Raw genomic sequence first — 13,989 nt, forward strand, 5'->3', positions numbered from 1 at the left:
GACGGGCAAGGCTACAGAAAATGGAAACTTAACAATAAATTATAGCAGTATATATTTTAATTTTTTCATTATTATATTGAGGTTTTTAGTGGCTTGACTAGCTTAAAATCTATTTTTCCACGAGTGGAAAAGTTCATTAAGAGAAGAAATGGCCAACAAAAGAAATTATAAACCTAAATCAATTTGTACAAGCTTATTAAAAAAAATTGAAACGAGTAATTCTAATAAATAAAGGAATTAAAATTAAAATTTCCATTTTTCTTAATTTAATTTTTTTTTTTAATTTCTTTATCGATTTCGTAAAGACAATTATTAATCAATCAAAAAGAGAAGATTCGCCTTGGGCAGACGGACTTGAGTTCACGGCTGGCCAAGTCATCACTCGTAATTAAAAGGGTTTAGACACAGTGCGCACGATAGCATCTGTGTTTGCTTCTTCCAAATCTCTCTCCTATTTTTCTTTCCCCTTTTCTCTCTTAAACCCTCCTAAAACCCTTGTCTCTCTCTCTCTCTCTCTCTCTTTCTCGTGAGATCGCGTTATGTCGAATACGCTTTCTTTGATTCAAAGCAATGCCTCGAATCCCAAAGTTTGGGTAGTGATCGGCGTGACGGTGGCCGGGATCGTGATTCTGGCGGAGACCCGGAAGCGGCGGATTAGAGCCCTTAGAGAAGAAGACTTTGGTGCTTTCTTAGATCGTTTCGAGCTTCTTCCTTTCCCTCCGCCTCCTCCTCCTGCTGCTAAACAATCTCTCTCTGGTCTTACCTTCTCCATCTCCGACGCGTATGTATCTCTCTCTCTCTCTCTCTCTCTCTCTCTCTTAAAAATCATAACCTATTTTCAAATTTGTTTTTTCCTGCTTTATATAATGATCTCGCTTATAAAGTTCAAAACTTTTGTTTGGTTTAATTGAGATTTTGACTTGCTTAGACGAAGTCATGTTGCAATGAAATGAATAAAGTTATATCGGGGTTAATGGTTTGACAGGTTCGATGTTAAGGATTATATCACAGGATTTGGTTGTCCACAATGGAAGAAGACTCATGAGGCTGCTGAGAAAACTGCTGTGGTTGTCACGACGCTCTTGAAAAATGGAGCTACTTGTGTTGGCAAGACTATAATGGATGAGCTGGGTTTTGGGTATCTCTCCACTCCTACCATTCTGCATATGAAATGACCTTTCGGTAGTTGGTTTGAAGAAAGTTTGTGTTTTGAATGTGATTTTACAGGATTATTGGAGAAAACAAGCACTATGGAACTCCTATTAATCCATTGATGCCAGATAATGTTCCTGGAGGATGTTCCAGTGGCTCAGCAGTTTCTGTTGGGGCTGAACTCGTTGACTTTTCACTTGGTATTGTTAATCTCTTCGTTTTCTCTTGGTAATGTGTTTCTTGGATTACGTTTGGTTCTTTATGCTAATCAAAAGATGCTTGATTTGCAGGGATTGATACCACTGGTGGTGTTAGAGTCCCAGCAGCCTTTTGTGGTATTCTTGGTTTTCGACCATCTCAGGGGACTGTTTCTTCAGTTGGAGTTTTGCCCAATTCTCAGAGCCTAGAGACTGTTGGTACGTTACATTCCCCTCCCTTTTAGTGTTTTTAGTGTAGTTTCAATGGTACATGCTACTCTAGGTGTTTGCCTTCCTGATTATTGAACTCATTGATTCGTTCTGTAGGATGGTTTGCCTCTGATCCATCCGTTTTGTGTCAAGTTGGACATGCCTTACTAAATCTGAGTGCAGTAACACATAGAAGGCAAAGATCTTTAATCTTTGCTGATGATTTATTCGAGCTCTCTGACATTCCTAAGCAAAAGTCGGTGCAAGTTGTCAGAAAGGCAATCGAGAATCTATCTGGCTGTAAGTTTGCAGCTGTATTGTTTCCTTCTCTTTGCCCTTCTCCAGATTCATATCTTATGTCTCTTGACCACTGGCTCATGCAGACAAGACTCCAAAACATGTTAACGTTGGCCAATATGTCGCTTCAAATGTACCAAGTCTTGCGGAATTCTGTGAGCAATCTGGGAAATCCCAAAATTCAGCATCAACTTTAAGGGCTCTTTCATCTGTGATGTTGGCTATACAAAGGTATTTAAGAAGCTCACACTTCTTGAAATTTTCACTGCATCAATACTTTTTTCTCTCTCTCGTTCCTTTTAAACGGGTGCAATAAAAGATTGTTGTTATTCCCTCTTTGCTGGAGGTTACTATTTTCTTCTTAAGTTGTATTATATGCAAATATCGAAGAAGAAAGGATTTTCTTTTTACCAGGCATGAGTTCAAAACAAATCATGAAGAATGGTGGCAAACATGCAAATCGTTTCTAGGGCCAAGATTTTCCAATGATGTTGTTACAGCTCTGAAGAGCAAAAACGAGAGCATTAAATCCCTCTACAGAGTGAAAAATGAGATGCGGGCCACCATTCAAAGCCTTTTAAAGGTAAACTCGATTTTTGGAAATTTAAAATTTTCACAGCCATTAGTGTCTTGAGGACATTTTGCCACCAAAACACTGAAGTCTGAAGAGATTGAATTATTAACTTTCATTTTTGCGGCTTCTTTTTAGTTCTATGGTATTATGATTAACCATAGATCGGTATCTTATTACTAGGAAGATGGAATTCTGGTAATCCCCACAGTTGCTGATCCCCCTCCAAGGCTTAACACAAAGAGAAATAAATCTTTGAATGAGTTTCTTGATCGTACTTATGCACTCTCCTGCATTGCAAGCATGTCTGGATGTTGTCAGGTATATTTCCATCTCCTCTTTCTCATTCAATGGTTGGGGAACATTCTTGTTGCCTTTTCCTTACTCTTCAGTCTTTAGTCATGACACAAATATATACATATTCTTCAGGTTACAATTCCTTTAGGGGAACATGGTGATCGTCCAATATCCGTGTCGCTTCTTACTTACTATGGAGGTGATAAGTTCCTTCTCGATACAACTCTCGATGTATATGCATCCCTTCAAGACCAAGCCAAACTTGCATCCAACTTAGCTCCAGTGTCTGACACCAATGGTAACATGGAGGCTTCTGAAGTTATGAAAGAAAAGGTAAAACTATCTCTTTGAGTTTGACAAATAGTATATTTGGTTCTGATCCATGATATGCTACTGGAGTTGGAATGTTCTCAAAGTTAACAGTGGATAAAATGTAATTCCAGGGCAATGCTGCATACAAGGGGAAACAATGGAATAAGGCGGTAAACTTTTATACAGAAGCTATAAAATTGAATGGAGCAAATGCTACTTATTATTGCAATAGAGCTGCAGCTTTCTTGGAACTTTGCTGGTAATTGTTCTCTTCATATCTTTCATTCTGATCTGAATATAATTTATTATGATTTTCTGATCTGAGAGTTTGTTTATAGCTTCCAACAAGCCGAACAAGATTGTACCAAGGCCATGTTGATCGATAAGAAGGTGAAAACTTGATTAGCTGCCTTATTTCTCCATCCCTCGTAGTTTGTTTTGTTACATTGTGTTTTTAACATGGTTTTGTGTTTAAGTACACTTGAGCTGGAACAAAACTATTCACTTTTTATTTATTTGATTTGCGGCGTAATACCTTTGTACTATGACTATCTAGTTTCATTATCACTCAGATCACTCACTATAGACACAATGACGCATTATTTGGAAGCTTTGATTCTTATAATAGTTATTTGTTTCTACAGAATGTGAAGGCATATTTGAGACGAGGGACTGCTAGAGAATCACTTGTACGGTACAAGGAAGCTGCTGCAGGTATGATGATTAAACTACTCTGAGATTGTAATTTTATCACATTGGAGAAACTTGTTAAAAGATAAAATTCATCTAGCTATCCAGATGAGTTACTCTCTCTAGTAGGGTATTGGAGCGTAACATTATGGTTGATCATCTCTGCAGATTTCAGGCACGCATTGGTCCTTGAACCACAGAACAAGACGGCAAAGGTTGCTGAGAAGAGACTCCGAAAACACATATGAGTTAAAAAGGATTATTACTCGATTTCTCTTGTTCACCAATCTATCTTTTCACTTATCTAAAACCCTAAAAAGGAAAGGTTTTGCTCCGGTTTCAACAGACTAATAATTTAGTGGTTTTGTGACATGTGTACAGATTGGGATGAAAACTTCTACCTCTAATTACTTGATCTGAAAAGTTTTATGGGGTCCTTTTAGCTTCTTTGTTTTCTTAACGGTCTTTTACGTAAATTACAATTTCCCCCAAGTCCAATACTGTAATTCCTTAAATTACACGGAGGGACCCATAAATGACACGTTTACAATCAATTTCTCGACAAATAACTGAATTCGTTGTTTGTTTTTTTCCTCTTCGTCATCGTCACGCCTCCGTATCTTCTCCTCTGTTTCATTTTTGAATTATTCGAATCAAAAATGTTTGATCATATGAAACTGCTGCGATGCTTCAGCTTCACGGCGTCGCGAGATTGGTTATTCCGGCAATCATTCGCAAACGCCGGTCTACGTTCCGTAACGACAGATCTCTCCCACGGCAATTCAATCGCATCAACAGCTATGCATTGTTGGATTCCTAAATCCCCGAATCGATCTAAACCTAATCTCCTCCTCCTCCACGGATTCGGCGCCAACGCAATGTGGCAATACGGAGAACATCTCCGAGCTTTCACCGGCCGATTCAACGTCTACGTTCCCGATCTCCTCTTCTTCGGGTTATCATCCACATCGGAACCAAACCGAACCGAATCTTTCCAGGCTCGGTGTCTGATGAGGTTAATGGAAGCGCACGGAGTCCAGAGGATGAACATCGTCGGGATTAGTTACGGTGGATTCGTTGGGTATAGTTTAGCGGCGCAGTTTCCGGAGAACGTTGAGAAGCTTGTGCTGTGCTGCGCAGGGGTTTGTTTGGAGGAGAAAGATATGGAGGACGGATTGTTTAAGGTGCCGAATCTAGAAGAAGCTACCGGAATTTTGATTCCTCAGACGCCGGAAAAGCTTAAGGAACTCATAAGATTCTCTTTCGTTAAACCAATCAAAGGTGTTCCTTCGTTTTTTCTCTGGGATTTTATCGATGTAAGTTTTTTCCTTTATAATAATGTCTTTGTTTGTTTGTTTGTTGATAAATGTTGGAGTTTTGAGAAATGTTGTTCAAAATGTTGAAAAGGTAATGTGTACGGAGTTTGTAGAGGAGAAGAGAGATTTGATCAAATCAATACTCAAAGATAGGAGACTTTCTGATCTTCCTAGGATCAAACAGGTACAAACCTTTATTCGGATTTTAATTTGCTTATGTAAATTTCGCAGTTCCTATAACATTGTGTGTATGTGTGTGTTTATTGGTTGAATTAGAAATCGTTGATCATATGGGGAGAAGAAGATCAAATATTTCCACTGGAACTAGGTTACAGATTAAAAAGGTAAACAACAACATGTATATTAACTATAGAGATTACCCTCTGTATTTTTTTATGTGTTTATAATAATTGTATGGTGAAACAGACATATAGGAGAGAGTGCAGAGATAGTGGTGATCAAGAAAGCAGGACATGCTGTGAATTTGGAGAAGTCCAAGGAATTTGTCAAGCATTTGAAATCTTTTCTCATTGACTCTTTGTGAATTACTTTTTCCTATAATATCAACCATTTTTATTTTTACACTATTCTTCAATATATAGGTGATCTTTCTTTCTTGTCTAAAAGCTTAAAACATCAACTGTCTATTAGGAAATTATGTTAGCTGTTAGATCACAAATACGATTATTTTATCCACGCCAGATAGAACTTGACAACTGCAGAGCCTGAGTTATACAATCTACAACAAAAATATCCAATAAGGCAATAACAATTAAAAGGCCTATTTTAGCTGGCCTTTGTTTTGATTGGTGGGCTTTGATAAAGGAAGTTAGAATATTGAAAACAAAAAAAAAAAATTGAGTTTAAATAAAATTATATACAGTTCTTTGCATGGTCCAATTTTATGTGGCTCCCCTATCGACTATCGTCTAAATTTGTTGTACAATGTGAAGGTCGAATTATATATATTGAGAAGATTCCAATAATATGGACTTCCGATACATGACAAGAGAACTGGGACCAATCTGTGTATATAAGAGAGATTGGTTTAGTCAACATGAGAAGTTGGTCGGTCGGTCGGTCGGTCGGTCGGCGGCAATACAAGGCTAACATATACACCTCACAATATTTTATTGATTAGTTAAGCCAAACTTATCCTTAACTTATAATGATTGAATCGTTAGGAATTTTATTTTGTTAAAAGAAGAGATGTATTTTACTAATTAATGTTGTGACTTACCTAATCTACTTAGTGGCACTTCTATTCTATACGAGCTGTGGATTATTGCCTTTTCTTATCAATTTTTGGCTCATCCGTTGGTGATATTATTATGTAACTAAGAAAATATATAGGGTTTAGTTGAAAGTGGTATATATTGGCTGCTTCTGCGGACTAATAATTATTGAAGCGTTTGATAAAAGTGCCGGCACTCGTCGAATGTAGACAAATACTTGGTGACGTTTTTACATTAATGTTCAAAGGACAACAAAATTCAATTCAAGACACTGACCTTTAATTTTCGGCCTTACCTATATACTTCGTTGATTATATATGCAGTAAACAACCATATGTTAGTCATTCGACGACTCATTTATTTGCAAAAGCAACAAATGATAAAATCGTAAATAAATTATTTTATTAATTATATGATTTTTTTTATAAGAATTTCAATTCTGCACGTAATAATATAGCATGTTAGTTTACAATATGTATCCCGTTGCTTGTTTAATTTACAGTTTACCATGACGTGTTTTTTTGTCAAATTATATCCCCATATATCCATCTAACAAAATGACTTTTAATTTGTATAGGACTTACTAGCAATGTTGGACTTACATTGCTTTCGCTAGTCTTTTTCAGCATCTCTAGTCAATAGAAAAGTTTAATTATTGTAGCTGTTGAACCAATGTCGTTATCAATTTATAAGTGTGGTGGTGGTCGTCAATTGCCATAATGGTCATTTCACTTAAACTATAATGATTTTGATTTTTGGTGTTTGTATTTTTTTTAACGTTTACATGTATTGAATTAAATATTTAAATTATAATATATAGGATTTTAGTTAAATTTATTCAATAATTCTTATAAGCAAACGGAAAACAAAAACACAATTTATTTATGTTGAGATATTCTTATTCATGTTTGAAAATTATTTTACCAAAAGAATGAAACTCGTACATATAAATTTTAACGTGAAACATATTTTCAAAGCCTTTCAACATAATTTGATCAAGACACTCAATCATGCTTTTATTCTTGTTTCAATTCGTAATCGTATATATATGCTCCAACTTTTACATTCTTTGACCAAGAATTAAAAAAGTTTAGAGGAAAAAGGAGAAAGAAAATGGTAGAAGTGGGCATGCATGCAACGTTTTGCCCATAATACTGTTACGTCTACCCTCAAAGTCAAAAGTTAAGATATGGAGGGGAATGGGTTTTTAGCCTTTTATACGACTTCGCTAGCTAACTTTAATTGACTTCGCCGACATACATATACATCATATATTCATATATATGGTCCCATTTCATAACTTCATACAAGTAGTTATACATTCAATCATATATTAACTGTTAAGTATATATAACACACTAATTATATATACTTAAAACAATTTGAAAAATATATTTTGTACGTTTACCCGATTATATCGAACATTAGACATCATTTGGTTATTTTATTTATGCGACTAGGTCTTCATATATAATGCTTAGAAATTAGAATAACGTTATGTTTTGGTTTCTGTATTAGTTTTTAATTATTTTAAAAATTAAGTCCAATGTTCTCGATGAATTCTATTTTTGTACGCTTCCAATTAGATAGCAACTACAATTAATGGGTTAGTAGGTTAGGTCATATGTAGCTTCCGATTGATTTTTGTTTTCTCCATCCTTTGAGGTGGGTCATATATGTACACACGGTACCCATATAATTTGCTCGTGCATTATGCATAATTGATCGTTTCAAGTTTCACGTATAATTTGTCGCTTTCACGAGACACCATCGAAACATAAGTGTGTCACATTTCATGCCAGCGAAGCGTTGCATGGCGTTGATATTATCACATATTTTCGCCGCCTTCTGAATAATTTGTAGCCCTACGAATCACATTGGCAACTACATATACCTATCCAGACGCACGCTCACACCAAAAACACATTAATTGTTATGACGATGAAATTTTAGCTTTCTTATAAGCCGATCATATCAATTGTATTAGTGTATGGTTATAATATCACTCAATTGGTTGGGGATATAATCTTAATTACAATGACCAAAACATTTAGCATAGTAAATTGTGTTAGTGACTATATGTCATTAGTCCATGCTATATATTAAAAGGCCATGCTTCAAGAAAATATAATGATAATATTTTATTATATTAAATAAAACTAAAGAGAATCGATAATATGAAAGAAGACGGCCGGAATTAGTTTAACCAAAAACGTGATTATGATAGGAAAATATCAACCAAATTTATCAAACTGAAATGATAGTATGATTGTCATCTGACATTATTTGTATCAGAAGTAACATTTGTCATCTAATATTTTCATAAAATATATCTAATTATAAATGTCCCAATTATAAATTCAGATCTTGTATTAAAATTTTGTTTCTTTAATATATATATACTGACAAGATTCTGTAGTTACAATTATGTAAAATAAAAAAAAATAAAAAAATTATGTAAAATAAATTCAAAAACTTTTTTTTTGGTAACTGCAGTTGTTTGTTTCTCTTAATAATATATGTTTTTGTTTTCTTACGTTGGGTACGGATAATTTGTATTTTTGTAAAAATGTGGCTTCTGTGATAGATATTTTAGTAGATTTTTGTTTTTTCGACTGAAATTCACGTGTTAAATACAAAGGTAAAAGGTAAGCTTACAGTTCTGCCTAGTTCTGAGTTCTGGCAAGGTGACGTAAAATAGGCGTATATATATATTTCAAGTTTTAAAAAAAGTACTTACATGTGGTGGGTCTACGAGACTCATCTTCCTCGTATGTCGTGCCTTGACGTAGGTAAATCCAACGGCTCTACTTTTATTTACCTGAGATTTGAACTTTTAAAGTTCTACTACCAAGTCTACAACTATTTGATGAGACCACAACCAATATTGTGATGTGAACCTATGAATACGTAAAATTAAGTATAGTGAGTTGTAGACCATGAATTAAGTGGGTTTGAAAATTGAGACCGCATCATTCGATATCCATGAATATAGAACATTTCACAACGTTCTAGAATTTAGAAAAATAAAATATACTTTGAAGATATTAAAGAAAAAAAAAAGACGAATAAAAGATAAAGTGTTATAGAATTTAAAAAGGGAAAGGCAAAGAAACAGAAGAAGAGAGGACCACGCAGATGTAAGGCAATAATTGACATAGGAAAGGGCGTGGTTCGTACGCCTTACCCTAGCTATACTAACCACTGCTCAAAATACTTTGTAAGTTGTAGATCTCTATATACTTACATACTGATACTGTATACATAGTTCCATAGTATTATTGAATATTGATTACTGAAATACGTAAGGATTTGATCCCTACTACAGTAACCAAGTGCTTTATATCTCCATTATGGGTTCCCTCAAAACAATAGATTTTGAATAGCTCTGGGAAGCAGCATTTAAATAATATGGTTTATTACGATATTAGTGTGGTTAGTGTATGTCGGTTTAGATGTCTAGTTGCAGCTAATCGTATACTCGAATGATAAACTAAAATATCTAATGTTTAATTGCAATATATATAGCCAAGACATGTAGCTTAGCTTAGCTATAGCTAGTAGCTTTTTCTTAGTGCATGTCATTTTTATTTTAATAAATCCAAATTCTGATTTCATTCTCTCAATGATATGCAAATAAGGGAAATATTAAAAACTATATATACGTAAATTTTGTTTTAGGAGCCAATTTTTTTTATACACCAATAAAACCATCTGAGCCAATCGTATTATCAATGTATCTTGGTCTTACCTTCAGCAATTTTTGTATGGGCTGAGTCGGTCATCTTAAACGCCCATGTTTTTGTCAATGATGATTACATGTAACCGTAACTTGGTGTTTTAATTAAAAACGTTTAGAATGCGCATAGTCCTTAAACATTTCATAGCCACATTGTTTTTATTCAATTTTTTAAATTAATTTTATTTAGCAGGATAAGATAACCCTTGAATTTATTGAATTGCATCTTTCAATAACTTCAGACGTAAACTGTTCAACGTAAATAGTATAAACTTTTATCCGGACATGCACGGAAGTGTTTATCCCTGTCGCATAATATCTACATTTCGAAAATTTTAAAAACCAAAAAATAGTACTACTTGATAATACACGTTTATGGAAACTACCACGTCACCCTAAGAAGAACCTTACTACAGGCTGTCCAAAAACTTGCCTAACCAATTAAATATATCCACGTGGCATACGTTGACATGTACGCTCTTTGCATTTTACAGCTCTTGCCCGTTCAAAAAACCTCGGTATATAAATAAGCTCTCAATGGTTTCACAAAACTCATATTCAAAAACAGAACACAACCTCTCTTCTCACTCTATATACTCCCAAAATGGCTTATAACTACCGTTTTGCCATTCTTCTCGTTCTCCTCTCCGCCACCGTCGGCTTTACCGCAGCCGCGTTGAAGCCTCCGGTTCGAACCTTGAACGGAAACATTACTCTTAATCTCATTTGGTACGGAAAATTCACCCCAATCCAACGGTCCATAATCGTCGATTTCATCCGCTCTATCAGTTCTGTCACCGCCGCCAAAGGTCCATCCGTCGCGTCGTGGTGGAAGACGACGGAGAAGTACAAAACCGGCGTTTCAACTCTTGTTGTCGGTAAACAGCTCCTCCTTGAGAATTACCCTCTCGGAAAATCCCTAAAGAGCCCTTACCTTCGTGCTCTGTCAAGCAAACTTAACGCTGGTGGTGCTCGGTCAATAACCGTCGTCTTAACGGCGAAAGACGTCACCGTTGAGGGACTCTGTATGAACCGATGCGGGACTCACGGGTCAAAGTCAAGTTCCGTTAACAGTGGAGCTTACGTGTGGGTCGGAAACTCTGAAACGCAGTGTCCTGGTTACTGCGCGTGGCCGTTTCATCAGCCTATCTACGGACCTCAGTCTCCGCCGTTAGTCGCACCTAACGGCGACGTCGGAGTTGACGGAATGATTATAAACATCGCGACTCTTCTTGTTAACACCGTAACGAATCCGTCTCCAGAAGCTGTCTCGGCTTGTACCGGGATATTCGGTTCGGGTGCTTACCCGGGTTACGCGGGTCGGGTTCTCGTAGACAAGACGAGTGGAGCGAGTTACAACGCTTTGGGTCTCGCCGGTAGAAAATATCTATTGCCGGCGTTGTGGGATCCTCAGACTTCGACGTGTAAAACTATGGTTTGAATTTTAGATGGTCTGTGAACGAGACACGTGGCTAGAATTGATGGTGATTAAAAGCTTGTTGTAGTCAAAGAAAGTTTGTAGATATCTATCGCGTCTGGTTCGGAGTTTGGGGAAAGGGATGTGTTTGTTTTGTTATTTTGTTATGCCCTGTGTAAATTCGATCTTTGGAAATATGTGAAAGATAGATTCATATATCTATTTTAATAATAACGATTTGTAGTTTCCACCTATAATCTTATAACGTTAGTATATACTGTATATAGTATGATTAGTATCAAGACCTTGTTTTAACTTTTAACCAGAGGAATCAAACTTTATAGATAAACGAAAAATGGATTAAGATATTAATTATGTTGTGTTGATACCAATGATACGGTAAAAAGAACAAACAAAAAGAGAGAATGAATAATCTAAAGGAAGGTGGAGAATAAAGGCGATGTTGGGACTTGGGGGATAAGAGAAAAGAGAACATATAGAATCACTTTTTCACTTTTAATAAAAGCTATAGCTTATAGGTTTTGGCGTATTGCTTACTAAACAATAGTATAGTATTTATTGTGGGACTGGAAAAAATGATTTTATTTTTATCATCCAGTTTTTCCTACCAATCTCACCTTTTTAGTAACTTGAATTGAATTGTCCCATAAATTCTTAAATATGAGCAGTGGGTTGGTTGGTGTTGAGTGCTTCGAGCAGGCCTGTCGAATCAATGGACTCTACTGACGATAGTGAAAGCAGTAAGCTTTCAATGAAGTCGCTCCAATAACAACTTGTTAAAGGTTTTATTGGAGGTTACACAATTTACACCTACAATTATTTTTATTCGTTCAATAAGAGCCACATTCTTTAAGAGTTGGTAACACTGAACCCCATAAAAATCATCTTGGACTCCAATTTTCACATCCAAACATTTCCTAATCAAGTCATATATCCAATGTTTTATGTCAAATCTATTTCACTCCCCCTTCACTTCAAAACATCTTCCAATTCTTGTCCTCACATCAGATCCCTGAACTCAAATGATAAAGAGTGTTTTTTTTTTTCCTTTTTCCCCTAATATCTTTTACTTTTCAATGCTAGACACTAGCCCTGGGACTAAAATCCGCTAACCGCGAATATCCGGATCCGGATCCGTGATCCGCTCCGAAAAATCGGATATCCGGACTAAACGGATCTGAATACGGATAACAAATTTATGGATCAGACGGACCCGGATCCGGAGCCGGATAACAAAAAAAATTACATCCGGATATCCGGATCCGTCAAAATATCTACATATTACTAGTCCTGAGACTAAAATCCGCTAGTAATATGATATTACACCAATTAAGCTTATACATTGATATCATGGGCTTAATACATACTGATATTATTAATCTTATAGCCCATATAAGCCCAATACGACAAAGTGACATAATTTGAGTTTGTTTGTGATTTGGTGGGACACGTCATTAGGGTTTCACAACTTGTCTTCTCTCTGCCGCCGTTCTTCCATCACCATCTCTTTCACCGTCTCCAAACCATCTCCTTCACCGTCTCTATCTCATCTCCATTGCCATGAATCCATGAACGAGATCTTCTCCTCAGTCGTTAGCCCCGCAAGAACTTCTCGTCAATGGTCACCACTTACCTCCGACTCGAGATCGTGCGCTCGTCGCTTAATTGGGAACTGAATCAATGTCGTTAAAGGTGAAGAATAGAAGAAAGCCATGGCTTGGAAATGGTGGTTTGTAGATTGCGAAAGCTTATGACAAACATTGGTGGATTCGATCTGGGTTGTAAAAGAGAATCGGATTTGATCCCCATAGAAAAAAAACGGATCCGACGATTTTTTTTGCGGATACCCGGATTCCGAATATCCGTAGCAAACGGATGCGGAGCCGAATATTATATCTACGGATCCGGCGGTTACGGACCGGATCCGGATACTCCAAAAAAACCCGGATATCCGGATCCGTAACAGGCCTACTAGACACTATACTTTATTTTTTTTATCAAATATGAAATGTTTACTTTTGAATATACTATGCAAATTGCAAATCTAACTCTAGGCAAGTCTTTAATTCTCTATGTGAAGACACCAAAACGCTTGGTTTCAAGTTCCAACTGATAACTAGTAACTAGTAAGTAACCAAAAATATAACATTTGAATCTAAAGAGTTTAAAGGCCTCATTAGAGTCCTGAAAATTTATAACAGAAAAAGTATCAGCCGCATGATAGTTGATAGCAACTTCTCCATATAATCGTGTTTGTAACAAATAACGAAATCGAGAGACTGGATAGAAATAAACTAGATTGAGAGTTTACAAAAAAGAAAGCAAACGACACCAAATCTATAAAATAATAAGAATCAAGAGTTAGCCTTCAACTCCGTAAGCCCATTCAAGGCCTCACAATAACCAACCCAAACATTCCACGCCTTATACCAATCCCCAAATACTTAATGCCTTCAACTTCGAATTGCCACATCGTTGGTGGTTGTTTATCTTGGAGCTAATGGGCTGATTTTCATGGGCCCATTAGATATTTTT

The 13,989-nt window shown here is 36.1% G+C and overlaps 4 protein-coding genes and 1 long non-coding RNA gene across 5 annotated transcripts; 4 read left to right on the forward strand and 1 right to left on the reverse strand.

Annotated features, from left to right (window-relative positions):
* The first annotated feature begins 396 nt into the window (after positions 1–396).
* TOC64-V (translocon at the outer membrane of chloroplasts 64-V) lies at positions 397–4,245 on the forward strand. The gene is made up of 13 exons (NM_120979.3): positions 397–781; positions 986–1,138; positions 1,228–1,352; positions 1,443–1,568; positions 1,677–1,859; positions 1,943–2,087; positions 2,271–2,439; positions 2,611–2,748; positions 2,857–3,057; positions 3,168–3,295; positions 3,375–3,426; positions 3,681–3,750; positions 3,895–4,245. The coding sequence occupies exons 1-13, from the start codon at positions 540–542 to the stop codon at positions 3,972–3,974; spliced, it is 1,812 nt and encodes a 603-aa protein (NP_196504.2). The 5' UTR covers positions 397–539; the 3' UTR covers positions 3,975–4,245.
* AT5G09430 (alpha/beta-Hydrolases superfamily protein) lies at positions 4,187–5,647 on the forward strand. The gene is made up of 4 exons (NM_120980.3): positions 4,187–5,042; positions 5,134–5,226; positions 5,319–5,386; positions 5,469–5,647. Exons 1-4 carry the CDS (start codon positions 4,386–4,388, stop codon positions 5,584–5,586), a joined length of 936 nt encoding a protein of 311 aa, NP_196505.2. The 5' UTR covers positions 4,187–4,385; the 3' UTR covers positions 5,587–5,647.
* A 4,769-nt stretch (positions 5,648–10,416) lies between these two features.
* On the forward strand, positions 10,417–11,939 carry EXL4 (EXORDIUM like 4). Its single transcript, NM_120981.3, has one exon. The coding sequence runs from the start codon at positions 10,621–10,623 to the stop codon at positions 11,455–11,457; it is 837 nt and encodes a 278-aa protein (NP_196506.1). The 5' UTR covers positions 10,417–10,620; the 3' UTR covers positions 11,458–11,939.
* A 727-nt stretch (positions 11,940–12,666) lies between these two features.
* AT5G09443 lies at positions 12,667–13,717 on the reverse strand. Its single transcript, NR_143211.1, has one exon. It is a non-coding gene; the product is annotated as an other RNA (long non-coding RNA).
* AT5G09445 (uncharacterized protein) lies at positions 12,900–13,821 on the forward strand. The gene has a single exon (NM_001085084.1): positions 12,900–13,475. The coding sequence runs from the start codon at positions 13,178–13,180 to the stop codon at positions 13,415–13,417; it is 240 nt and encodes a 79-aa protein (NP_001078553.1). The 5' UTR covers positions 12,900–13,177; the 3' UTR covers positions 13,418–13,475.
* Positions 13,822–13,989: the final 168 nt, after the last annotated feature.

This window comes from Arabidopsis thaliana, chromosome 5 (assembly GCF_000001735.4).
Source record: "Arabidopsis thaliana chromosome 5, partial sequence".
NCBI classification, from domain to species: domain Eukaryota; kingdom Viridiplantae; phylum Streptophyta; class Magnoliopsida; order Brassicales; family Brassicaceae; genus Arabidopsis; species Arabidopsis thaliana.

Excerpts from the sequence above, each read along its gene's own strand:
- TOC64-V (NM_120979.3), top strand. The coding sequence starts at position 540 with ATGTCGAATACGCTTTCTTTGATTCAAAGCAATGCCTCGAATCCCAAA. Across the intron at positions 782-985 it reads ACCTTCTCCATCTCCGACGC|GTTCGATGTTAAGGATTATA; the intron begins GTATGTATCTCT and ends ATGGTTTGACAG. Across the intron at positions 3,427-3,680 it reads CCATGTTGATCGATAAGAAG|AATGTGAAGGCATATTTGAG; the intron begins GTGAAAACTTGA and ends TTGTTTCTACAG.
- AT5G09430 (NM_120980.3), top strand. The coding sequence starts at position 4,386 with ATGTTTGATCATATGAAACTGCTGCGATGCTTCAGCTTCACGGCGTCG. Across the intron at positions 5,043-5,133 it reads TTCTCTGGGATTTTATCGAT|GTAATGTGTACGGAGTTTGT; the intron begins GTAAGTTTTTTC and ends AATGTTGAAAAG. Across the intron at positions 5,387-5,468 it reads CTAGGTTACAGATTAAAAAG|ACATATAGGAGAGAGTGCAG; the intron begins GTAAACAACAAC and ends ATGGTGAAACAG.
- EXL4 (NM_120981.3), top strand. The coding sequence starts at position 10,621 with ATGGCTTATAACTACCGTTTTGCCATTCTTCTCGTTCTCCTCTCCGCC.
- AT5G09445 (NM_001085084.1), top strand. The coding sequence starts at position 13,178 with ATGGTGGTTTGTAGATTGCGAAAGCTTATGACAAACATTGGTGGATTC.